Source organism: Oryx dammah, unplaced genomic scaffold, assembly GCF_014754425.2.
Source record: "Oryx dammah isolate SB20612 unplaced genomic scaffold, SCBI_Odam_1.1 HiC_scaffold_16, whole genome shotgun sequence".
Classification (NCBI taxonomy): domain Eukaryota; kingdom Metazoa; phylum Chordata; class Mammalia; order Artiodactyla; family Bovidae; genus Oryx; species Oryx dammah.
The window spans coordinates 14081847-14108606 of record NW_024070200.1 but is presented as its reverse complement, the minus strand read 5'-3'; the positions used below and the strand labels follow the sequence as shown (position 1 = coordinate 14108606).

The window sequence follows — 26760 nt, the reverse complement described above, 5'->3', positions numbered from 1 at the left end:
GCCAAGAAATGGCAGTGGGATAGCTAGGCACAAGGAGAAGGGCAAGGTGGTGATGACATGGCTACTTTCTGCCAGGGTGCCTGGTGGAGGCTTCGGAGCTCCTGCAGTTGCCCACGCAGTTCCTCCCCTTAGTTACTGGCCAGCCAGTCTTGCCAGAGCCTGGAAGTGTGACAGTATGACGCCTTCAGTCGATAGGTCTCATGGGGAAATTGCTCTTGACACATGCCTGCACTTTAGGTTATTTGTGCATTTTCAGACAACATCCGTTATGTATGACCTATATTACTGTGGATCTGATTGTAGAGTCTGGATTATCACTGTAGAATGTACATTTAAGTTTGGACTAATAGTGTTTAGTTTCCAAACTAAACTCTAAGAACTGAATTTTACAATATTCTTTGTAACTTTTATAAATACGTTAGCTAGCTGAGGTTTGTTAGAACCTGATCCTATATATTTTAAAACAACCATTTCATTATCATGAACCAGTGAAAAACTTGTTAAATACCCTGATGATATTTCAGAAAAATCTCAAACAATAAAAAGAGTGTGCTTCTTTATTCTTGCTGTTTATTTTGCAGAATCTTTGACAGCAGCTGTATATCCTCGAAGATTCCTCTTCTTACCACCATCAGGTCAGTGCCCATATGCCAAATAACGTGGACCCTGGATTACTATGAGCTGTTTGTTGGACTGCATACATGAGACATCTGATTATCAAAGAGATGGTATAGGTCTGATTTTATATTACAGTGTTCCTGGTTACTTGTTCCTATCCCATCCAGAAGAGTTCTTGCTTCCAGGTTGCCTATGTCTACAAAGAGGTTCTGTCTCTTTTAGTCTGTAGCTATTCTCTGCCTCTTAGTGGTTATATTTGGTTAAGGTGAATGACTTTTCAAAAACTAAATTAGTCATGTTATCATATTGAGACTGACTTGCTCGTGAGGCTAGCTGAAGCACTCTTTATTTGCACCTGTTTGTTCTGGGCTTAGCTTCCCCATCTTCCTATTTCTTTGTTTGGTTATCCTCTTTTTGCATCTGCTACCTTTAATATATGTATTTTACATCAAACTTTACTCAGTGTCCACTTCCTACACATACTTTATCAGCGTTTTTAAAGTTGGGGACAGGGCATGCAATATATGTTAACTGTTTCTTCATGAGTTTTATAGTCTATAGAGGCTATATTTAATATGCTTATTTTCTTTTTCACAGAATTTCCCCTCTTCATTTCCTTTTTCAAACTTTATTAACTCTAGTTAGTTTATTGACTTCTAGTGTGTATTTTTAAAAAATTATCTAGGGTGATGATTCTGGGGTCAGTAGAGATAAGGTCATTGAATGGCAGTGAGAAATGTGGTTCTCCATTGTTCATCCTTCTTTAATAAGAAAGGGCTGTTGGTGGTGTTGTGATGTAGAGAATAAAAGGGCAATGCTTTTGTTCTTTGCTTTGGAGAGCAGTGAAGAGCCCCACATATATTTAAATTGTTTTTTACCTTATTTTTAGTTGTGATTGTAAACACACAACAGTAAGTCAGCCACCTTAACTATTTATATGTATACAGTTCAGTGGTGTTAGGTGTGATCACATTGTGCAACAGAGTTCTAGAATTTTCTATCTTGCAAAACTGAACCTGGCCCTTGAGACATTAATTCCTCTCTCTTTTCCAGATTGTGGCAGCCATCTGTCTAGTTTGCGTTTCTATGATTTTTACTACTTTAGGTATTTCATATGAGTGAAATCATAGAGCATTTGTTTTTTTGTGATGGGTTGATTTCACTTAGCATAATGTCCTTGATATTCATCCATGTTCTAGCATGTAACAGGATCTCCTCCCTTTTTAAAGGCTGCATAATAATTCCATTGCATGTATATGCCATATTTTCTTTATCCGTTCACCTCTTGATCAACATTTGGGTTGTTTCTACCTCTTGACTATTGTGAAAAAGCCTACAGTGAACAAATGGGTGTAAAGGTATCTGTTCAAGATCCTGTTTTGAATTCTTTTGGATAATACCCAGAAAGGAGATTTTAATGGATCATCTGATAATTTTATTTTCAATTTTTTGAGGAATCTCTATACTGTTTTTCCATAGCTGCCAAACCATTTTACATTCCAGGAGTGCACCAGGGTTCTAATTTCTCTTTATATGTATCAATACTTATCCTGATGATTGTGAGCTAATATATCATTGTGATTCTGATCTGCATTTCTCTAATGATCAGTGATGATAAACATCTTTTCATATGCTTATTGACCATTTATCTATCTTCTTTAGAGAATTGTCTGTTTAGGTCTTTTGTTTATTTTTGAATTACATCATTTTTGTTGTTGAGTTATAGAAATTCCTTACATATTCTGCATTATCAAATATATGATTTTCAAATGTTTTCTATCATTTTGTGGGTTGCCTTCTCAGTCTGTTGATTGTTTCCTTTGCACAGTTTATAAGTATGATGTCGATTTGTCTATTTTTGCTTTTGTTGCCTGTACTTTTGGTGTCATATCCAAAAAATCATTGCTAAATCCAGTGTACTGAAACTTTCCCCTGTGTTTTCTTTTATGTTTTATTAAGAGTTCCAAGTCTTAGGTATAGATCTTTAATCAACTTTGAGTTGATTTTAGTATATAGTATGAGGTTATGGTGGTTAAGTCACTACGTCATCTATGACTGTTGCGACCCTGTGGACTGTAGCCCCCCAGGCTTCTCTGTCCGTGGGATTTTCAGGCAAGAATACTGGAGTGGGTTGCCATTTGCTCCTCCAGGGCATCTTTCCGACCCAGGGATCAAACCCCCATCTCCTACCTCGCAGGCAGATTCTTCACCACTGAGCCATCAGGGTTACTGTCCAATGTTATTCTTTTGCATGTGGATGTCCGGTTTTGCCAGAAGCATTTTTTGAAGGGACTCTCCTTTCCCCATTTTGTGGTCTTGGCACCCTTGTTAAGTGTCATTTGACCGGGAACGTGAGCGTTTCCTTCCTTATGGGCTCTCTATTCTGTCCCACTTGTCCATAACGTCTGTCTCTGTACCAGTACCACGCTGTCATGGTTTCTGTTGCTTTGTGTAGTATGTTTTGAAATCAGGATATATGAGGCCCCCACCTTTGTTCTTCTTTTTAAAGATTATTTTGGCTGTTGTAATCCCTTGAGCTTTCATATTAATTTTAGGATTTTTTTTTCTATTTCTGTAAAACATGCCCTTGGGATTGATTGCATTGGTTGAATTCTATAGATCACTTTGGGTGGTACAGACATTTTAACAATATTGAGTCTTCTAATCCACAGACAATTTATTTGTGTCTTTATTTGTTTGTGTCTTATTTGTGTCTTTTATTTGTTTTAGTAATGCTTTGTAGTTTTCAGTGTACAGATCTTTCATATCTATGGTTAAATTTATTCCAAAATATTTTATTTTTGTTGATGTTATTACAGATGGGATTTAAAGAAATGTATTTATTTGTTTTTGACTCTGCTGGGTTTCTGTTGCTGTGTGCAGGCTTTCTCCAGTTGTGGTAAGCGGAGCTACCCTTCATTGGGGTGCATGGGCTTCTTATTGTGGCAGCTTCTCTAGTTGAGGAGCATGGGTTCTAGAGCACAAGCTCAGCAGCTGTGGTGCACATTCTCTGTTGCCCTGTGGCATGTGTCATTTTCCCAGACCAGGAATTGAGCCCATGTCCCCTGCATTGGCAGGTGGCTTCTTAACCACTGGACCACCAGGGAAGTCCTGGGGTTGTTTTCTTATTTTCCTTTCTGGATTGGTCATTGTTAGTGTGTAAAAATGCAGCTGCTTTTTGTGTGTTGATTATATCCTGCAAATTTGCTGAGATTTAGTTTTTAACTGTGTGTGTGTAGTCTTTAATCCTACCCAGTTTTCTAATTCTAGCAAATTTCCAGTGTTAAATATGTTGAATAGATGGCAAGAAAGGCATCCTTGCCTTTTACCAGATCTTACAGGAAAAGCTTTCAGTCTTTCATCGAGTATAATGTTAGCTGTGGGCCTTTAATATATGACCCCTATTTTATTATGTTGAGATCGTTTCTGTCTGTTCCTGGTTTGTTGAGTGTTTATCATGAAAGGGTACTGAATTTTGTCAGATGGTTTTTCAGTACCAGTTGAGAGGATCTTATGATTTTTGTCCTTCATTCTATTTATGTGGTATGTCAATTAGTTGGGTTTTGTGTTTTGAACCTTCCTTGCATTCCAGGTATAAATTCAACTTGGTCATGGTGTATAACCCTTTTAATGTGCTGTTTGAATTTTTTTGCTGGTATTTCGTTGAGAATTTTATACCAAGATTCATCAGGAATATTAATCTGTAGGGCTTTTTGTTTGTTTTTTTTTTTTTTCCCAGTAGGGTCTTTGTCTGGCTTTGGTATTAGAAGTGTTTGCCTCATTGAATGATTTCCTCTTCAGTTTTGATTCAGTCTTGGTAAATTTTATGTGTTTGGGAATGTATTCATTTCTTCTGGATTGTCTAGCTTATTGGTGTATGGTTGTTCATAGTATTATAATCCTTTTTATTTCTGTAACATAAGTTGTCCCAGTTTCATTTCTTATTTTAGTTATCTGCACTTTCTGTTTTCTTAATCTAGCTTGCCAGTTTTGTCCTCTTAAAAAAAATGCTCTTAATTTTTCCTATTGTTTTTGTATTCTCTAATTCTTTTATCTCTAATCTTTATTATTTCCTTCCTTCTGCTAACTTTTGGTTTTGATTATTCTTCTTTTTCTAGTTCCTTGAGATGTAGTTAGATTGTTGATTTTGATATCTTTCTTCTTTTTTGATGTTTACTGTTAAAAATTTCCCTCTTAGTATTGCTTTCATAGCATCCCATAGGTTTTGATAGTTGTATTATTTGTGTACAGATATCTTCTAATTTCCCTTGTGATTTTTTCTTCTTTGAGCCCCCAAAGTACTTTTTACCTTATGGTTGTATAGGTTATATAAGATGATTTCAGGGTTTGGTTATTAGGGGAATACAAATATGGGAAATAGATTCTGTTAAACAGCAATAACTTAGATGGTATATTTCTTTATTCTAGGTCTTGTATTTGCATGTGCTAAAAAACAAAGGAGGGGAGTGCATTGAGTTAGGAAGCTGAACAAAAATGTTGCCATTTCAGTATGTTCAGTGACCATGCACTGAGCACAAACCACTGTACTCAGCACTGGAGATTCAAAAATGCAGACAACATCTCTCTCCCGGGTTTCAGTCTTGTAGGAAGGATAAGATTAGGTCGTTGATGACTCAGTAACTTGAAACTTGGCAGAGAAAACCAGCATTTAGGAGCAGTGCCATCTTTACCCTCTGCCCATGCTATTTTGAGTTATTTAACACTTACTGTCTTTCAAAAAATTGTTTCATTAGGCACAACACCATCACCGGGCGATGGCTGACCAGGTTCCAGGCCGTGTGGGACCCTAAGCAGGAAGACTGTGTCATAGTTGGCAGCATGGCCCAGCCACGGCGAGTGGAGATCTTCCATGAGACAGGAAAGTGGGTGCACTCTTTTCTGGGTGGAGAATGCCTTGCCTCTGTGTGTTCCATCAATGCTATGCACCCAACTCGGTATATTTTGGCTGGAGGTAATTCCAGTGGGAGGGTACATGTTTTTATGAATTAAGAAAGTTGTGGAGTTTTGGGTTTGGAAACACCAGTTTGTTCAAATTAATCTGTCTAAGGAGCTTAGTAATTCATGTGGCTTAGTCTGTTTACTTGGTATTATGTACTATTTAGCGAATATAAATTTGCTTTGTAAATAAGAATTATGAGCAGAATGTACTTTTAGGAAGAGAGAGGCCTTGGAGGTTGTTTCTGTAGGATGTGGAGGGCGTTAGAGGGGAGACTGTGATGCTTTCAGCACTTTTAACCAGGCAGAATGTGGAGAAATTCCAGCATTATAAATTACAAAGCTTCGAGTGATCAGTGTTTTGGTTGTTTTTGTCTCCTTGATTCTATAGTCATATATAGATTTGTGGTTTATTTTACAGTTTGAAATACATATTTATTTCTAGACTTAAATACACTGGAAGGGATCCTGAAAGGTTATCTCATCTGAGTGATTTTGAAACTTTTAATTTTTTAAACTGAGCACTTTTTCCCCCTTGCCTCTAAATTAAATCTTACATGAAATCCCAAGATAATTGCTGAGAAGCTGTGGTTCACTTGGGCAGGGCCTGGGTCCCTGTGTTGACCTTCTCCTCACTCCTCTCCATGGCTCCTGAGACACAGCCAGGGAGTCCCAGAGCTTGTAGGCACAGGATTGGAATATACTAATCCCTGCCACCCAGTGTGAGATTACCTTCAGACCACTGTTTCCCAGACTGGGTTGTAGCTATTGACCTGACTTAAGTGACCATGACCAGTGTCTAAAAAAGTGAAAAGGAGACGAATAGTAAAGAACAGCAAACATAATTAGAACAAATATTCTTTTGTGAAACTTAGTTCCATAATACATACATAGCTGTAGGTATACATGCATATGTATTTTATGATGTAAAATGTATTTCTCTATTACTGTGGTCAGGGTTAAAGAAGTAAGAGCTCCTACCCTAGAAGGTCCCAGCCAGCTTTATGTGTCCTTGTCTTTTAAACTCTCCAGAGGAGATTTAGTAGCCTGGGAAAGTGTTATGGAATTCCATTTCTGGCGTTTACTCATTAAAAATACTTGTTTTCAGAAGCTGTGGCAACTTGAATGTGTCTGTTGTTGGACCCTACTAAATCAGCAACTGAGATTACTGTGTGTTATTATTGATTCAGCTTTTTCTGTTGTTCTTCATCGCCAAACGACTACTGAAAGACTGTTCTAAATAGTTTCAGCAGTATGCATGATTTCTAAGAGGAGATATGATTTTTTCAGAAGTGTATGTCACAGAAATAAAGTGATATATGTAATTTCCTTGAATAACATTTTTTTTCTTTTTTTAATATTTATTTATTTGGCTGGGCCATGTCTTAGTTGTGGCATGCAGGATCCTCAGTCTTCGTTGCAGTATGCAGGATCTTTGGCTGCAGTATGTGGGATCCAGTTCCCTGACCAGGGATTGAACCTGGACCCCTGCATTGAGAGCACAGTGTCTTAACCACTGGACCACCAGGGAAGTTCCTCCAACGTTTTGCTTAAATAATTTCCTTCTCTGTAATTAAAGACTAAACAAATTTTGAAGCTTATTAAAAGGTTGTGGGTATTTATAAGGAATAGGGTTTCTCTTGTTTTCTTGGTGCTGGAATACAGGAATTGATAAGCAAGGTGGAAATATGAATTTATTAAATACAAAATAAGGCTATGTGAAGTTGTACAGGTGCATGTGCTTAACTGCTCAATTCTGTCCGACTCTTTGTGACCCTGTGGACTGTAGCCTGCCAGGTTCCTCTGTCCATGGGATTCTCTCAGCAAGAATACTGGAGTGGGTTGCCATTTTCTCCTCCAGCGGATCTTCCTGACTCAGGGATCGAACTAGAACTCGAACCTCTTATGTCTCCTGCATTGGCACCACCTGGGAAGCCCTATGTGAGGCTGAGGTATGTTATAAACTGTTGTGGAAATAGTTAAATGAAGACTTTAGGCTCCCTTTCCCTTTTCCACACCACTTAATTTTATGGGTTCTAGTCGTGGCCAGTTCTGTGGGAACTGTTCTTTTTCTTAACATGTTGAAAACTACTCTTAATCAAATTAGTACTGTCATTTAAGCCTTGAATACTTCGTGGTAATTGCCTGGCTTCTGCTATAAATGTTAGAACATTCTTGATGTTTCTCACTTTTGTGGTCTCTTGCCATTGTAGCCTCATAAACTGTGCTATTTATATCCATTCAAGAGTTCTGTCTTTTTGAGGCAGTGTAGGAAGGAGAGAGAGTAGGGGGCTTGTTTCTTCATGGTAAGCTCTACAGTGAAACAGTTGTTTAAATCTAGAAAGCACATAAAGGACAATTGTCTCCCTTACGACATCCTTAAACTGTACTCTGTTGTGAAAGGCACTTTTCCCAGAGGCTTGCTTAAAGCCATGTGGCTTCTGTAATTATGTGTATGTTATGTTTGCACTCTCTCCTTCCCGGATAAACCTTTTGTGTTAGTTGGCCTTTATAATATCTCATAACTATGTAAGCTCTGAATTCTACTGCTGTTATTATGTTTGAGATGCCTGACTTTTTTTTTTTTTTTTAACGTGACATTGAGGAGGAAGGAGATGATCTCGTTTGGGGTGAATGGAGACTTGGTCAGACTAAGAGAAGCTGCAGATGATTAGGGACTGATAGAATCTTAATTGCTTAAGACCTGTTTTAGTATTCTGGCTTTTGAGTTACCTTCCCACAGAGAAGACTTTGCAAAGGCACTTCTCCAGGAAAGCAGAGAGCTTTAGGGCTGTGGTTCAAAGATTTAAATATTTTCAGCCAGTGTACAGGGGATGAGGAGGAGGGCAGAGAAGCACCTTCTGTATCAAACTTGAAGGAAAAAATAAAAAGGATGTGCACACAGGTGAGCCCTCGTCAGTTATCCAAGAAGGGTGGCAGCTGTGAATCTGTAGCGTCATGGGAAACCACTCTCATCCAGTGGTTCTCATGCTTTTTCCTCTTCAGCTCACTTTAAGCAAAGATTTTTGTCGATTAGGAAAAAAAAAAAAAACTTCACTGGGGACAGGACACTGGATATCATTTTAAAGCTAATAGGAATCTCTTAAAATGTGGAGGTAACTGCTTTCGGAAGATGATCTGGTGGCAGAATGGAGGGCTGGAGGACAGGTAGAATTGAAAACAAGATTGGGTAATAAGTAGCACAGTGGACCTTAGTTTCACCTTTTATGCTCATGGAATTTAGAAGACCGTTACCAAGCCTGCAGCCATAGAGTGGTTACAGAATGAGACGAGACAGTGTTAAAGGAATGGATGCTGAAAGTACTTGTGAGCATGAAGTTTGTCACTGTGGTGGTGCGGTCATCCTGTTCCCTCTATAGGAGGTGTTCTCTGTTCTTTTTCTTCAGTGCAGCTGAGTCGCTCAGTCGAGTCTGACTCTTTTCGACCCCATGAATTGCAGCATGCCAGGCCTCCCTGTCCATCACCAACTCCCAGAGTTCACCCAAACTCATGTCCATTGAGTCATTGATGCCATCCAGCCATCTCATCCTTGGTGGTCCCCTTCTCCTGCCCCCAATCCCTCCCAGCATCAGGGTCTTTTCCAATGAGTCAACTCTTTGCATGAGGTGGCCAAAGTACTGGAGTTTCAGCTTTAGCATCATTCCTTCCAAAGAACACCCAGGACTGATCTCCTTTAGAATGGACTGGCTGGATCTCCTTGCAGTCCAAGGGACTCTCAAGAGTTTTCTCCAACACGACAGTTCAAAAGCATTAATTCTCCGGCGCTCAGCTTTCTTCACAGTCCAACTTTCACATCCATACATGACTACTGGAAAAATCATAGCCCTGACTAGATGGACCTTTGTTGGCAAAGTAATGTCTCTGCTTTTAAATATGCTATCTAGGTTGGTCACAACTTTCCTTCCAAGGAGTAAGCGTCTTTTAATTTCATGGCTGCAATCACCATCTGCAGTGATTTTGGAGCTCTGCAAAATAAAGTCTGACACTGTTTCTTACTCCAGGCTTAATACCAGTTCAGAAGTTGGACCATCTAGGTTCTCCTCTGGGCTCTAAGACTGTGTAACCTTGGGGAAATAATTTGTTTTTTCCTCATCAGAAAAACGAGGTCCAATTCATATTTAAAATCATTCCACACTTATAGCTTCTAAGTTCTTTTTTTTTAAAAATTATTTTTTAATTGAAGGATAATCGCTGGTACAGAATTTTGTTGCTTTCTGTCAAACCTCAACATGAATCAGCCATGGGTATACATTTGTCCCTAAGTTCTTAATAGTATTTATTGGGTGGGGGGGAGGAATAAAGATAATAGGTGACTCTAAGCAAAGTGATTCTTTTAAATAATTTCAGTCACAGACAGCAGTCAGCTGTGTAAACCCCACTGGTGTCCTTTTATCTATGGGCTGTTAACTTATGGAGGAGAAAGTGAGACCGGCTGCCAGTTAAAAAGAAAAAAAGAGTCCACTCTCTTCTATGATATTTAAATATTTATTTAAGTTTAAAAATAATTTTCATGGCACCAGTGATTTTATGCTAACTACATACTGCATATGTAGAAAAAAGTACATTGCTTTGAAGGAAAATGTAACTTAGAATTTTTGGCACACGAAAGGTTAACAACTATATATATATTTTTTAATGAAACTAAGAAATTCACATTTGCAGGTAGTTTACCTTCTACTGCTTAAAGATGCAGTACACTATTCTTCAGTAAGAGTTTTATTTCCTCTGATAGATGAAGCTATGGAAACCATTGCTTTTTCTACAATGAGATCAAACTAATTTTGAGAGAAAATAGACATAGTGGAACACAGTAAAACTAGGTTAAGAAACGTGAACAACTTTTAATGATGGGGGAGATAGCAAAAAAGACTAGTCACCAACAGAGGAGGTTTGTTGTTCAAGCATTATGTGAAAAGCAAATCGAAGGAGACTTTTCTATCTGTATTTTGTAGGTAGGATAAGCTCTGGAAAAAAAATAACCCACAAGTTTCTGTTCAGAGAGCAAATCCCGCTGTTGGAAGTGGTGTGGACTATTGTACTGGTGGAACTCTAGAAACAAGCACATACCAAGATATGGGATACTGCATCTTTCGTTCATGTGAATATGAAAGGTCAGAGTTCAGGCTCTCACTACTCACTGCATAGAAACACCGTGTTCTACAGACTGAGGTAGGAACGCTACACTGAAACGTAATCTGCTGTGTCGCATAAGACAGTAGAAATCCAGGGTAAAACCAGCCCCGCGTCTCCTGACAGCCTTGTCCTCTTTGAGCCTGCTTTTCACTCAAGTCCTCTGCTAGTAAAGCCTTTCCTGTGTAGATGACAAGTGGCAGTGGCTGTCTGGTTCGGAGTGATCCCTAATCTTTAGTAGGATCTCCCTCAGTTTTTGTCTTGTCACTTGGAAAACAGATGTTTGTAATTCTGCCCAAATTGTTGCTGGTATGGAAATGATCAGAAAGGCCCTCCTCTTCCAGGCTTCGATTCTGGCTGCGTATTAGCATTACAATACTTGATCTTGCTCATCGTGGCATTAGGCATCTCTTTGCTGGTTGGTTGTTTGAGCACCCTTTAAACAAGCCAGCCCAGCGCCTCTACTAGGAAATGATCCTGGATCTTTACCTGTCAGGAATCACAGCAGAGCTGGCCCTCCTGCTCACACACTGGTAAGAAACAGTTCTGTTGTCTAGATTGGGGTTGGCAAATTCTGGCCTGTGGGCCAAATTCAGCTCACCATCTGTTTTTATAAATAAAAATTCTACTGGAACAGAGCTTTGCTCCTTTATGTATTACCTGTGGCTGTTTTTGAGCTCAGACAGCAGAGTGGAGTAGTTGCCAGAGTATGGCCTTCAAAACCAAAATTTAAAAATATTTACTACCTGGCACTTTACAGAAGTTTGCCGACCCTTGATCTAGATAAAAGGGCATTTAAAATTTTGCAATACCCACCTTAAAAAGGAACTGTTTATTCCATGACTGTTATAGTCTGTACATGGATATGGTTCTGCCACCTCAGAGGACACACTTAGGGCAAGGCAGACCTGCGCGCGACTCTCTCTGCTCTGCACGCCCCAGGAATCTGTCCACGGACCATCCTACCCACGTCCTCCAGCCCCACATGACTTGGAAATCTCTCCCTGAGATGAAAGCAAGTTCTTGTGTGTGAGCGGTTGTAAGTGTTGCGGAGCTTGGGCCGCGGACCCCACACTCACCCTTCACACTTCCGCCTGCTTCCACGGCTCTCAGCCAGGACAGCCAGCGTTTTCCTACAGCTTTCGTCTTCCTGGTGCAGAGGATGACCCTAGGGGGCAGTGTTTCTACAGCTAAGTGTTGGTCTCTGCCACGTTCACCTTCTTTTGGAGGCATCTGTTAGAACTCTTATTTAAAGAGATTCTTTTCCTGGTCCCTTCCAAGGCTGTTTGGTTGATCTTGGAATTCTATTTTCTGAAGCTTTTCATTCTCAGGATCAGTTTCTTTCTTGCATCTTTTAAGTTCATCAGGCTCTATTTTTCTTACTCCATAAAGTAAAAACAAAAGGTGAATTAATAAGAAAATAATATTTTTTTTGTTAAAATATAAATTGAAATAGTCTTTTCTAGGGGAAGAGGGGTGTACAAAATAAGTACTGCTGTGTGATCTCAACAGTCTCTCCGGTACCTTAGCTCTGGTTTCTGTTAACTGTACTTAGTCCAACGTCTGACAGTGCTGTCTACCCCTGGCACCACTGAATTTACCTATTGCTTCTGGAGCACTGTAAAAGTCTTGAGGTCCTTAGAAAAAAGTCACAGGAGTCTAACTTCATGATACAGAACTCATGGTGATGCTCCCTAGGATCTAGTCTGAGGGGACAGACTGAGCCCACCCCTGCTGCTGCTGCTGCTGCTGTAGCAGTTGGTCGTTTCAAATGCCCACTCTGCTCAGATTTGAAAGAAATGAAAAGAAAATCCAACTCAGACCGTCATAAGAAGCAACTTTCCATTTAATCGTTCTACATGGATGTTTACTTTTTTTTTAAAAGCTCTGTCTGGGAAGAAAACCTAGACAGCCCCCATCGTCCAGGCCCCTGACCTGCCCCGCTGAGGCTGCAGTGATGCGTCTGCCGGGCTCCCAGCAGGGAAGCTCCTGCAGTAAACAGAAGACGACAGCCCTCTAGTCTTCAACTAGAGTCTCGTCTGCTGGGTGACACCACTGTGAGAATCAGTAATAACAAAATAAATTATTTTTGATATCTTCAAAATAACACACATCTATGAAAAATCAAAATTCAGAACAAAAAATTATCCTGCAAATTGGGAGGATGAGAAACGGAGTTGCTGAGCCTTTCTTGAGAGAACCTCTGAAGGAAATGAGTTTTCCCAGTTAGTTTAGACAAGGCGTGTGCCTATCCCCTTTCTTCTTCTAGGAAACGACCCTCCTAGGCTGTGGACTTTCTGAGTCATGAGAGGAGGACTTGGAACATGTGCCGATGGTTCCGCGATGGGCCCCATTGCTGGGAATGGGTAGCCGGGCTCCTTGGTCCACCTGGCTAGTTATTGGGAGGATTCATGCCTTCTCAGGTGTCAATGAGCAGGCTCACCACTGAGCGGATTTTGCAGGCAAACCATCGCCTGAGGGGACAAAAGTATTGATAGTGGAATTGTTCAAACTCAGGGGTCTGGCGGATATCGCGGAAAAAGGCAATGTCAAGGTCAGACTCAGTAAGGATGATCAGGAGGAGGAGCAAAACAAAGAGGAGTCCCATGGTCACAAGGAGCAAACGGAGGACACTTAAAACAAACTTATTCACCTGTTCCTCCTCCGGCCTGCTGTGCCCCTGACACAGGGCCCTCAGCTCGCCCCCGAGGGCCTCCAGCTCGGCGGCAGTCGGGGTGCTGGCCTCAGACTCCTTCTCCTCCTCGATGCTGCAGGTCGCCCCGTTGATCTGCCGGGAGAGCAGCATCAGCTCCAGGCTGTGCTCGGCCACAGGGGTGGGCAGCACGCTGTCCGCAGGGCTGTAAGCCTCGTCCGCAATCACGGCGACTCGCTCGTTGCTGTCTGCCCGGCTGCTTCTCACGTGAGGCAGGAACGTGTCCCCGTGGGAGGAGGCACGTACCGGGGTGGAGTGGGCACTGTCCCGCAGGGACTCGAGGCCTGGAAAGACAAAGGGGAAGTGAGCAGGCTTCTGTGTACCAGCGCACGCTTTGTCTGGTGGAGGCAGCCCTGTTCTGTTTGGTCGCTGAAGTCTTAGGAAGCCCCTCTGCAGCCCCACGTGACCAGCCGCCGCCAACCCTGCGCATCAAGAATAGGACCAGAGAAGCAGCAGGAATCAGGGTGTCACTGGTTGTAAGTTTCTGTTTTCTTTCTTTGCTTATAGTTTTGGCCATATTCATTACAGATTCTGCCTTTCCTGCCTTTGGTGTCCTGGCTCAGCCCAACCTGAAAGAGAACTGCAAACTATCTCTGACCCAGAGCCGGGGGTCTTGGTTCAGGGAGCTGAGGGTCTTGAGAGGCAGGAATGAAGAGGAGACTGTTTTGCCCAATGGGGCCTCATCAGTTACCTAGTCTGGAGCTGAGTGTCCTCCTGACACCCGAACACACTGCTCCTTGAACTCGTGAGCTCATCTTTTGGACTTCTGCAGTTGCTGTCAGTCTCTTCAGCCTCCACTTTTAGCTGTACTGACCTGAAGTGGGGTGAAAACCCAACCTGCTCTTCCTAAGTGCTCGCCCTCTCTTTTCACCTTCGAATGAGCCGGGTCCAGAATAGGTAAAACCAAGGGAGCTGTCAGCCCGGAGTACAGAGTGGTCTCCGAAAAGAGGACCAGTGGGAAATTCTCTTTAACGTTTGTTAGGAGGAGGGTCTTCTGGTCCCTAAAACCGCTCATTATTCTCTTAGAACATTTCTGTCTTTCCAGAGCTCAAGCTCTGGTAGGGAAAAACAGGAACTGGTTACTTCCCTCAACCAAACAGCCGCCACCCAGGCCTGAGGATGTGGACTCAGACTGGCCGAGTGTCTCCCAAGAAAAAGGCTCCTGGTTTCAGATTCAGTGTCTGCATTTCCCACTCCTGTACATACTGGTGGTGCCGGAGTGGCTCTCCCTACCTTTGTGGTCCACATTAAGAGAAGCTTGTCCCTTTCTGTTGCTCTGAAATTGACCTTGACTGCCTGAGACTGAACCAGATTCCCAGGTAGTAAAGATCTGACCTAACCAAGGCTGCTTAGGGAGTTTTCTGGCTCAGGGTTAGCTTCTTTTAAAAGGTGCCAGTCACCTTTCAGAAGCAGTGTGTCTCATCTTCGTTAGCCTGCCTGCCCAGGCTGCTTTAGCCATTCTCAGCATATCCACAGTTACAGCAGGTTCTCCAGAGGAACAAACGAGTGGGTGGGGGAGATGGCAGCCCCCTGTTCTCCGCCTCTGCTCCCCATCACATCACCATTAGTGTACTTGCCACAGCTCTCAGCTCCTGCTTTCAGAAGTTTCATGGTCCTGGCTGTATTTCTTGTCCCTACGCTCTAGACTCTTAAATCTGTATAATGGTTTAAACATTTCAAAACATTTTCATCTTTCAACATTCTTCATGAAGTAGAGAGGGCAAGAGATTACAGAACTTGGTAGAGTCACGTGGTTGGTTGGTACTGGCCAAGGCGATGGTAGCATCCTAACATCTTTCACTCCACGGTGCTAACGACCACCAGCTGGATTCCGGGGAGCGGAACAGCGGGCCAGGATGAATTAAGTGAACAGCCTGCACCTGCCTTAGATTTAAGTTGCCCAAGAAACCGTCATGAAAGAAGGTAAAATTAAGCACCTGTCCCTTGTTGCAGCGCCTTTGATGCTCCTCTGCTCTCGGTTCCTCCCTTCTGCCCCCGCTGCACGTGTAACAGGAGAAACACGTGCCTGCGAGTGTGAAGTGGGCTCCTGATGAACAGAAGCCTCTTCAGGCCCTGACTGCACATGGGGCTGGCTCAGCTCCTTCCCAAACCCTCTGTGGCTCTCTGTTCTCTGGGGCCTCCTCTCCCTTGCACCTCACAAGGACAGCTCTGATGGCAGACTTTCCAGCATATGACCAGATTAGCTGCCAGAGGCCACTTCACTGCAATCTCAGCTTGGCCTACAATTCAGCTCTAAGCTTGCTGGGGAAGGTGAGAGGCAAAGGCTGTGACATGAGAAAGCACACTGGGAGGGACTGCAGAAGCCAGAAGCCGCATCATCTGAGTTGTCGGTGCTCTCAGTAAGCAAGATACTGGCTACACATGCCTTTTTCCCCAAAGGACAGCGTCCGACAGACAGAGTTCTTCAGTAAATATTAGTCTTCTATTCCCCCAACAGCAGGCTTCCCTGGTGGCTCAGACGGTAAAGATTCCACCTGCAATGCAGGAGACCCAGGTTTGCTCCCTGGAGAAGGGAATGGCCACCCACTCTCAGATCACCTGTAAGGCGATCTTAAACCATCACTCCTATGCCACGTTAGTCCTGTACAGAGCTTCAGGTTTCAGTAGAAATCATCACTTGCCTCAAACCTGTAGTTCTGGGATGGCTCAGGTGGGCGGCACAGCAAGATAGAGGGTGTCTCTTTACCTTGGAGGTGCTCCAGCTGATCGCCTTGCCTGGAGTTGGCTCCCGGTGGGCTGGGGGGCACAGCGGTCAGGAGCCTCCCCTGAAGCCGGGGCCCCAGCCTCAGGATGCGCACGCTCAGGGGCCGGAGGCAGTGATTAGTTAGCCGGAGCTGAACTCGGACTCGCGTGTGAATCTTAATCAGGCTCTTCCCCATGGTGACCCAGGAAGGCAGGCACGTCTTCAGTGGAAACCAGCTGGTCTCCTCATGGGACCGGCCAGGAAGAGAAGGTGCAGGGGGCACGGATGGAAACCCAACCAGGGACGCAGGCTTTTTCACTGGTCACACGCCACGGCAGCCCCTTCACAGTGCCTCCCGTGCTGGAGACAGCAGAGCGGCTCTGAGAGGCCAAGCTTATCAGGGCCCTGGATTCAGTTAGAAGCACTTAGACCCATAAAAAGTAATGTTTTCCCAGCCTGTAGAGCTGGTTCCCTGAGGCCCGTTATCAGGGCCCCAGGCCTCTCAGAGGGTTAGGGACCGAGAGGAGAGGGTTGATGCCAGAGGGGAGAGGAAGCGGGACTGCCCCCAGAAAACTCAGGCTGTGAAGCCGCAGAGGCAGGGCCCTTATGGTGTGAGGCTCTGATGGGTGAGGAAGGGGCTCTGCGGCTGGAAATGGGCCCTCTCCTCCGCTGGGCTCTGTGCAGTCTGGTTGCTGACTGGTGCTCCCGGGGGTACAGTGAGTGATGGGAATGGACATACCTGAGTGACCTCTCTGGGTCAGGCCTGTGCTAACGTGTTATCTTGGCATCCCTGAGAGCAGAGGGCAGGGCCAACCAGTGCAGGCTTCTGTTTAAAGTTCAGTGAGATTACAGGGTTTTATTCAAACTGTAATGTTAACGTTTTTGCAGTTTACCCCCATTTTTGGAGAAAAACAAAGCTTTCCCCTGGAAAAGGCAAATGGTTTCTGTGATAACAATTTCTATGGTGTATGGACTACAGGAAGGACAACCCCTGATGGAGCATGAACACATTTCAAATGCCCGTAACTTCCTGGGAGTGGTGATGGTTTGTGGCCTTCCTCTGAGGCCCCCATCACGCCCCTCCCACCCTTCCCTGCCTGGTTGGGTGGACAGTGGGGATCAGCCATGTTAGGGGCTTTAAAGGCAAAACCTCCCCTCAGAGATGATGCAGCTGAACTCTCTCCTCCTGCAATGATCCATTCTTTATTTCACTAGGCTTCCTGACCCCTGTACTTCCTAGGTGGCACAGTGGTAAAGAATCTGCCTGCCAGTGCAGGAAACATGAGATGTGGGTTCGATCCCTGGGTCGGGCGCTAGTCCATGGGGTTGCAAAGAGTCAGACGTCACCGAGTGACTAAGCACGTGGCACATTACCTCTCTTCGACTCTGTTTAAGAAGCCATTTACTTTCTGGGCTTCCCAGGGGGTAAAGAACCAGTGCCAGTGCAGGAGACATGAGAGACCTGGGTTTGATCCCTGGGTCAGGAGGATCCTCTGGAGAAGGAAATGGCAACCCACTCCAGTATTCTCGCCTGGAGAACCCCATGGACAGAGGAGCCTGGAAGGCCATGGTCCATAGGGTCGCAGAGAGTCGGACACGACTGAAGCAACTAAGCACGCACTGGTAAGAGCCACTTAACTGCTCAAGTCTTGTCTTTTTTCCAAGGCAGATGTCCATCTGCCTCTTCTCACCCTCACTTTCATTCTGCCTGTGAGTTTATTCCTGCTGGGGCAGTTCTGAGCTGCCTACTCCCTCCTGGGTCTAAATGGGCCCCGAGGTGTGAGGAGCAGGGTGGCTTGGGGAGAAGCACTGGGATGGAGGCCTGCTGGGCTGTCATCTGCCAGGTGTCAAGTTCTGAGGCTGAGCTTTTGAGGCCAGGCCCTTGCCCTGCGGGGAGAGGGGGTTCTCTGCTCTAACAGCCCTCTGCATCCTCCTTGGCCATTCTGCAAGCGCAGGTGACTTCTGGATGTTGAGGAGCTTACTGCTGCTATGATGGGAGGAGGCTGAAGGCAGAGCCAGCGCTGGCTGGGAGCCGAGGCGGTCCCATTGCTCATCTTGGGGAAGCTTGAGAACAGTGTCGCCACCCCTGGGGTGTTGCTAACCCTGCTTGCAGCTACTCCTGCTGACTTCTGTCTCCACCTGGATGGCCCCAGTCTTCCCTCTTCTGGGAATGCTGGTTTTCTTGATATGCTTCCCTATACTGGGGAGCAGTAATGCCCGAGGCTGCTCTGTGATACCTGTATTAGTGCCAGCTCCCCCTGGGGGTGCCCTTCTCTCTGGGAGGACAGCTGTCCCGACTTCCTGCAGGAGTCCTGGGATGGACCTGATGGCAAGAAGGGCCTCAGAGAGAGGATGAAGATATGTATCCTCAAAAGATGAGAGGACATTCCACTTTCCTGAGATGTACATCCCAGAATAAGAGAGCCAGGCTCAGTTCTCCACTAAAGAGGCAGATAGGAGGGAAAACCTGGGGGCAGTGTCTGATGACAGCCAAAACTCAGCAATCCATACGTTGCATCACAGTTATGCTTGGCAGTTTACAAGGCCACCCCACCCCCGACACCCACCCCCCCTCTACAGTGGGGTCAACAGCCTTAAAGAGGTTAAGCAAGCTGCCCCAGAAAATGCACGGCAAAGCTCCCTCATCTTTATGTCCAGACCAGGGCTCTTTGCACTGTGCTTGCTGCTGCCCAGTCAGTGCTTTCATCTCTTTAAAGTACTTGCACAGGGACTTCCCTGGTGGTCCAGTGCCTGAGAATCCGCCTGCCAACGCAGGGGCCATGGGTTCGATCCCTCGTCTGGGAAGATCCCACATGCCTCAGAGCAACTAAACCTGTGCTCCACAACAGGAGACCACCACAGGGAGGTGCTCGAGCACTGCCACAACTGGAGAAAGCCCGCACGCAACAAGGAAGATCTGGTACCACCAAAAATCATAAAATACTAAAGAAAAGTACTTGCACAAACACCAGCTTCTTCACAGCCCCATGGAGTTTTATAAATGGAGCACTATGGTACTCCCATAATTAAGGCAGTTGATGGTGGTTGCCCCGCCAGGGTTCTTAACCCCTAGCCTATTTGTAGTTCTGCGCCATACTCGGTGATGCAGTCACTGGCACATCATTAAATTTTAAGCACAAGCCAGGGATCCTCCCAGAGGAGCAGCAGAACAATGTCCCTCCTAACCTAAGGGATTCTCCATTTTCATTAACAAACAGTGTTCCCACAGAAAGGGCAGAGGGCCTTCCCTCCCCAGCCTCCAGGACAGAGAGGTATGAAGCAGTCATATTCTGTGTCCTGGTCCTCAAGACCTTCTGAGGCCTACAAAACATCATCTTCAGGAAGGAAAGCACTCAACTTTATACCTGTATCAGGCCTGTGGGGCAACCCGGGTCAGTAACCACAGCTGAGAGCAAGAGTCCTAGAGTTTCCTCACGATATTAACAGTCCAGAGACTGGAGGGGTATTAGCCTCAGCTACTGGGGTGTCTGGTGAAGATACATAGACTTTGTCTTTCTTCCTGCCTCCACCAAGAGGACAGATTTCTACACAAGGAGAGGTGGTGGCAGCTACTGGAATGCTTCAGGACCATGCAAACGGGTTTTCATTTCCTGGTGAACTGCCTCACCCACCTTGATCCTTTAGGCTGTAGAGACCGGGTATCAGATCTGGAACATAAGTGAAAGCCTGCAACATGGAGGGACCCTGGGTCACCTCCAGAGCTTGGGCTCACCTTCCATGATGGAGATGTGAACAGCTCTCCTGCGGGTCCTGGGGACACTGCTTAGCCTTGGGCCGTGGGTTATGGAGGGACAGCTGCGGCTGGGGACCATCCCCGCTCTGAGGTTAAAGAAAAAGAGAACTCTTGACTCAGTGCACAGACAGATGTAGAGTTGACTAGTTGTATTCTAGTTACATAGAATTGCCTGGCTGTGTTAAGTTTTGTTTTTTAAAATCATTATTGCCTTTAGTCCTTGGATCCCAGTCAGAGATACTACTTCAAACCTGTCAACCTCCTAACATCCCAGACCCACCAGAACCTTTCTTTCTTGTGGCAACGGTGCCACCAGTCCCTGGGCAGGACTGTCAGGGAGGTAGAGCCCAGGATATGCGGCACTCTTAAGAATGTGCCAAAGACCGATTCTGCAGCCTCTCCTGACTTCCCACAGGGGCTGCTGGTGGCTGCAGCTCCGTGTGAAGACAGGAGTAATGACCTCTCCCATTCGCAGAGGTCAGGCTGGCGGCAACCCAGCCCCCTTAGCCAATCGTCTCGTCAGGTTCTAGGAGATGGACTCCTGGACATGCCTGATTTACACTTACACATAAAGCACGGATCCTGAAACTCTTTCAGACCTAGTGTGACTGACTTCCTTTCATGGACTGGTTACAGAACCCATGAAATCTTGCTGCTTGGGCGTGTCCTCTGAGGTCTGTGACTAATTTGAGGACTTGGGATGACATAGAGAATTACCCAGGAAGGCGGCTCCTGGGTCCCATCTATTGTCTTGGCTGCATTCACCCACCTGCCCTCATTCTCCATCAGGGCTCAGGGACCCAGGGTCAGTCTGTTCCCCAGGCCTTTGGCGAGACTGGTCTCTTCAGCTTCCTGCCTGGTTTAGGAGCTGTCATGGCCAGAATCTTCATAGCGCTCAACTTAAGATCCTGAGATCTGACCTGGGACCTGGCTGGGGGTAAGCCCCTGGCAGCCTACCTGTGTATTTCTGGCGGCTCCCGCTTGATCTTGGCACTAGACTCCATTACTTCTTTTGCAACTCGGCCGCTGTAAGTAGTAAAATAAAACACGCAGCAGGAAGTGAGACAGTGTTCCAGGACGCGCTCCTCTCTAAGATCTCAGATAACTCTGGCTGCACTGGGAAGTAGCCTCTTTGGCCTACCCCATCCCAATGTTCAGGCCACTGAGAAGGGCTTGCTTGTGGGGGTAAAGAGCCCTCAGGCATCCTGACAGCTCTCTATCTGGAGTCTTTGGGATCTTCCGTTCTCATTTAAGAATGATTCTTCATTGTCCAGCATGTTCTAAAAATATTGCCTCAAAAAAAAGATCTTTAGACAAAAATGAGAGGCATCACTGTTACAGTTCTTATTTTGCTGCTTTTGTAAGAGCAGGAGGAGAAGATACATATTGTCAAGCCCTACAGGCAAACAGCTGCAGAGAAGGAAATAGTCAAAGGCTTAGGAGATAGGAGAACCAGATGGAAACCACAGGCTTTTCTGGAGGTTCCCAGCATCTCTGTTCTCAAGGGTAAGGACCACCGAGCCACTGTGCTCCAGGGAAGGGTCTGAAAATAGGTCCGTAGTGGTTACTTACTGTCACTATTTACCTGTATCGGAACCGGCTCCCTTTAAAGAATAAATTGCTGCTGGACACTGTGCGCACTTGGCTTGACTTCTCCAGCCTGCAGCAAGGCAAAGTCCAGTGTGACAGATGGCCTGCGAGGCCTTACAGCCTAAGGCAGCGCACCCCCAGCTCCTTCCAAAGCCTACTTGAGGAAACCCTTTGGGAAAAGGCCCTTCACAGCCCCGCTTGTCTCTGACTTTCCATTAGCCCCTGAGGGCCACACTCTGGGCCTCAGTGCTGGGGGCGGGCAGGCTGCAACCTGCTTCCATATCAGGAGTGTATGGGCTCCTCAGGAGTGCCGGCTGGGGCTCCCCAGGGGGACCAAGAGAATAAACATTAGGGCCAGGGGCTGGCTGAGTAAGAGAATGCCACCCGCTGAATCTCAGCCAGGCCTCTGGTTAGCAGTGTCCCTGGGCAAGTGTCTCTTTCCTCTCCCATTCTTCTCTATAAAAGAGTGGAGCTGGGACTGCTTGACCTCAGGAGTCCCTTCCAGACCCAGCATCTGAGAGTCCATGTGGATATCTGAGTAACTGTGGGTGGAGAAGAGAGGAGAGTCTGACTTCCTATTCTGTCTCCTCCTTGGAGAGAACCTACAGTGTGGTATCACTTTAGAGACTGAAAAGCCCTGAAATGAAGAAACTAGCTGAACTTTAGTACAAGTTCCATCATTTATTTGAACTCGGACCCATTTGCCCTCTCTCAGAATACCTATTAACACCACTGCCGACGCTGTGGACAGTTGAGGCGGAGACTCTGGACAGCCTATCTATCCTCTTGAGTGACCTCTGTGACCTCTTTAGTCCTCTCACACTTAGACAAGGAAGCTTGGGCAGAGCTCCCCAGATTGAATCTCCTAAGACCCAACTCCACCCACAACATGCCCTGGGTGCATGTCATACTAACCCAGCTGGGAACCCATCTGGTCCAAAGTCTCTGTCCTGAGTGGTCAGCAAACATTTAGGGAGGCATCCCTATATCCAGGAACAGCAGTTCCTGGGGACACCATCCCCACCTGTGTCAGGGCTCCACGAGCCTCTGAGCCTACCTGCCCTCCTGCATAAGCACATTTTTTTTTTTTTTTTGCTTCAAAATATTTAATACGTGTCAGAAACGTAGTTATATTTTTATCTGAGCACATTCTTGAGTCTGACCCAGCACCTTGTAAAACCCTAGGCCAGACGCAAGGCAGGGATCTGAGCTCATGGCAGATGCTGAGTGAGGCCAGAGCGGCTCTTGCTAGAGACTGGCACAGGTGGGGATTGGACCCAGGATGCAGGCTTCTATACTTAGTCTGTAGTCAGTGGAAAACAGTGCCAAGCAGCCCTGGTTTCCACTGTGGGTGCTGTCAGGGTGTGGGGATCAATTCACGAAAGACTCAGAAACTGAGTTTGGTCACAGGTTCAGACCATGGCACAGAGGGAAAAGCAAAGGCAGGCCTCCAAAAACGATGCTGAGACGTTCTCCTGGCTTTCCTTGGACAGCCAGGGATTGAATAGGAGGGAAATGGGACCACATCAAAGTCTTCACGTGCCTTCTCCATGAGAAGAAAGAAGCCCACTCAGGTGAGAGTTCAGGCTGCAAATTCAGTTCCTCCCCCCAATTCTGCTATCAAATGCACAGAAGTCATTACACAGCTCAGAAAACCTGCCCAAGGAACAGCCTCGGGCCCTGGTAACAGGGAGGAGACATCCCACAGCAGGCAGCAGAGTCCTTGGAGTGGCGGGGATGGGGCCCCCTGACCCCCTCCAGCCCCCTTCCCCTGACAGGGAGAACTATGGCCTGTCAGAGGACGTAAATACTACACATTCCGTCTTTGTTGTTCTGATCAAGATGCAGCTTATTAAGGGATAAATCATTACATTCTGTTTTAAAAACAAGACCAAGAGTTTTAGCGAAACATACTTTTTCTGGCATCACCTCAGTTTCTTGATGGGCTATTTCTTTGCTTCCTGATGCTTTTATAACCACTTTCTTAAAACTGGGCACAAAAGCCTCAGTATAACTTGACAAAATCATTTGGTAAGCTGTGCTCCTGCCTTTGACCCAAAGCTGGTATCTCAGTAACAGACAAGTTCTTGCTCCCTCCAGCTACCCCAACACTGGGCTCCTGGGTATTTGGCCTGTCACTGGCAACATCTCTGTCAGTGACACACCAGGAAGGGCTGGGCATCAACTCCAGCTCAGCAGCAGGCCACCCACTGGGGAGTGGGCCCCAGAGTTTCTCCAAGACTTAGGAAACTGTTCTGGGTTGTGATTGCTCCTTCATGGAGCTCTTGTATTCTGGGCCGCCCAGGCCTCTGAATGGCTCCACAGGGCTAGCTTACAGTCAGATACCCATGGGCTTTCTCTGGCCCAAGCCTTCCCCTAGGAAAACACAGAAGTGCTCTGCCACGGGGATGGTGGGGCAGGCGGCTGTCCAAGGACATCATTTGGGCAGCTCTGCTGAGGCACTTTCCCAGACCTCAGCTTTGACCCTCCAGCCGGTACAGTCACCTGGAAAGACTCTGGGTTTTATAAGGAAGCCCAGCTTTGTCATCTCGTGTTCGCCTTTGTCGGTTTCTTGGTTTCCTGCCCATCACTGCTCTAAAAGTTGATTCTGACTCTGGCCCTGATCAAGGCAGTCCCCACCCCAGGTATCCACTCACTTGTAGAAGGCTTGGTTCTCGATTCCACATTTCCAGAGGTGCTTGCAGGCTTCTGGAGTTGGAGCAAAATATGTGAGAATAATTTTCTTTTCCTACAAAAAATCCCACATAGGAACAGCTGAGTGTGGATGGAGACGCGAAGGGTGAAGTGGGCCAGGACACTGACCCTGGGGCTGTCTGAGGGTTCCCTACCGCTCCCAGGGACCAGCTTCAGGTGGGGAGAGAAGCCTCAGCACCCATGGGCAGAGCTCAGGTCAGTGTGCAAGGGCACACCTGGCAGTCGGGTCCCATCGGAGTGAGTCTCCGCTGGCCTAGCGTGAACAAGATGAGCCCTCCCCAGAGAAAGTGGCAGTCTCATCTGGAATTTTCTTCTTTTGGGGGGTTATTTATTATCTTCCTGGAATTTTCATATGGAAGCAAAAGAATCTTACTTTGTACCTTCCGGAGGTATGGAACCTTAGAGGTCACCAGCATCCCTGATGAAGTCCCTGTGCTCCAGGGCCTAGCCACCTCCATTCCTCACCTCCATATCTTGCCCTTGCTCCTGACTTAGCCTGCAGGGGGCTTAGCTCTACCTTGGTGGACCACCTTGGTTCAGCCCCAGCCCTCCCTGAAGAGAAAGAAACAAGCACTCACCTCTTTCTGACTTACGTATAAATAAAAGGTCTTTCCTTCAAATTTCAGCTTGGTCACCTCATTCCTAGAAGCACAAAGAGAGCGCCTGTCAGCTCGCTGTGGGCTGCCTGTTCACAGCTAAGTCTCGTAGATGCACAGCCCACCCCGACTGGAAGGGGCTCCAGGCACAGACACAGTTTTAGCCAAAACTAGAACCGAAACAAGACAGCAGCGCAGGGGCCTTAGAGAACAGTTGCTGAAACAGTTCAATCCACAGTTTTCTGGTCAATCACTCTATCATAATAGGGTGATAGGAGGATTTCGGGCTCATCAACAGTGGCTGTAAAAGGGAAACGTCTGCACGGGCAGTGAGTCTAGGTAGAGTGGTCCTGGGCCATTTCAGGATTTGGTTCATAACACAGGTGCATTATGTAGATGGGACTGTCAAATGTAAGACGCCACAGGTAGCTGATGAGGCCAAAGTTCAAGATACAGCAAATAATGAGAAACAATGCAACCGGGTTCTGAGGGAGCTGAGTCTTTTCAGGTGACGGTGCCACTGGATGGAGAATGCAGTCTAATGCAGACAAATGTCAGACGATCTCGGGGAGGGGGCAGGGCAACATACCAGAGAGAGGACAGATTACATGGAACAGTCATGCAGCGTACTGACCAGGAAAGGGGCTTAGGGGTTTGTGTAGAAAAATCCTTGAAGCCACCAGCCCAGTGAATGGCTGCAGTAAAAGAGGCAAACAGGATACTGGGGTACATCGCCCGCAGGACAGACACAAATCAGAAGAAGTGACATGGTTACTGTACATGGCACGGCTTCGACCTCACCTCCACATCCTGCTCTCAGCCTTGGTGACATTTACAAAGTGGAAAAACGGACCGGGGTCTTAGCTTAGGTGGTTGTCCCTGAGAGCCAGAGGACCAGGCCTCCGCGTTGACCGAGGCCTCACCTTCCCTTCCACTGATCTGCCTGACAGCTTCCCTGTGGAGCCCGAAGGCCCCCTCCTACCTCACTGGGGCAGAGTCTTTATTTTTCTACCCTCTCCCCGCCGCAGGGAGGTCTGACCATGCATATCTGCCTCCACTTGGCTTCTTCCTCTTTGCGATTTCTAGGGAGCTTTCCTCAACATCCTAGAAAGGCAGCAGAAAGGTGGTGAGAACAGTGTACCCGGCTTACTCCTGGACAAAACTCGTGGGGCAGAGGAAGGCCACTTGTTCCCTGGAAGCCACTGCCGGGTCAGAATGAGAGCTCGCACCTCTGGCCACCTGTTCCGAGCTCATATGAGTCACGTGGGGTTCCTTCCCTGTAAGGCTCCCTCCCAGGCAATCCACCTCTCACACACGTACAGAATACCGTACTTATCAATCGATTGATAACATAAGCACATGGATCATCTTGGCTTCAACAAGCAAGGTAAGAAAGTAGAAAATTTTCTGTTGGGAGTCAGATTGAAGTTGACATCTGTTACTCTGACGTTGAGAGAGATGAAGAGCCTTTCGAAGAAATGGGCTGTGAGAGAAGCCAGAGAAGGAAGAGGGTCTGGGGCAGCCTGGAGAGCTGCAGTAGGGCTTCTGGAAGGTGAGGGTCCTTTAGGGACCACCAGCCCCCGTAACAGGCGAGTCCTCCATGCTTTTAGCTAAAATGTCCCCTACCAGTTGCCTCATGTGACAGCTGGCCTGGTCGGAGTGTGGCCAGGATGCGGGTGCTCTGGGAACATCAGACCACCCAGAGGCTCCACACGGCAAGTGCCCCTCACGAGGAGAGCAGTGCCTGACTCTGCTCAATGTCTGAAAAGATCTGGTTGGACAGAAGACCCCGAACCCTCACCATCTTCACCTAGAGAGTGCAGTGAGTGAGTGAGGCCAACTTGGGAAGGTCGGGCAAATGGGAGTGTTGGGGTGCACCCCAGTTAGCACAGTGCAGCAGGCCCACCCTGGGAAGGGGTTTTCTGGGGAACGCGGCCTGGTTGGGCACATCTGGGGAGCAGTT

General features: G+C 46.4%; 2 protein-coding genes and 1 non-coding gene across 5 annotated transcripts in view; 1 reads left to right on the top strand and 2 right to left on the bottom strand.

Annotated features, from left to right (window-relative positions):
• Window positions 1-6914, top strand: part of WDR76 (WD repeat domain 76) — a 50850-nt gene extending 43936 nt beyond the window's left edge. For both annotated transcript variants that reach the window (XM_040256646.1, XM_040256645.1), the window contains 2 exons: window positions 582-635; window positions 5373-6914. In XM_040256646.1, coding sequence (XP_040112580.1) covers window positions 582-635; window positions 5373-5628 — 310 coding nt within the window. In that variant the 3' untranslated portion in view covers window positions 5629-6914. The remainder of the gene's footprint in view (window positions 1-581; window positions 636-5372) is intronic.
• A 119-nt stretch (window positions 6915-7033) lies between these two features.
• TRNAE-CUC lies at window positions 7034-7105 on the bottom strand. Its single transcript has one exon. It is a non-coding gene; the product is annotated as a tRNA-Glu (tRNA).
• Window positions 7106-10064: 2959 nt separating this feature from the next.
• FRMD5 (FERM domain containing 5) overlaps window positions 10065-26760 on the bottom strand; it is a 45931-nt gene continuing 29235 nt past the window's right edge. The window contains exons 8-14 of one of the 2 annotated variants that reach the window (XM_040256644.1): window positions 24780-24843; window positions 24144-24235; window positions 21482-21556; window positions 20854-20922; window positions 19876-19982; window positions 13379-13722; window positions 10065-13199 (exon numbers count right to left, since the gene is read on the bottom strand). In XM_040256644.1, coding sequence (XP_040112578.1) covers window positions 13152-13199; window positions 13379-13722; window positions 19876-19982; window positions 20854-20922; window positions 21482-21556; window positions 24144-24235; window positions 24780-24843 — 799 coding nt within the window. In that variant the 3' untranslated portion in view covers window positions 10065-13151. Of the gene's footprint in view, window positions 13723-19875; window positions 19983-20853; window positions 20923-21481; window positions 21557-24143; window positions 24236-24779; window positions 24844-26760 lie in introns of both variants that reach the window. The other variant, XM_040256643.1, reaches the window with a different exon arrangement.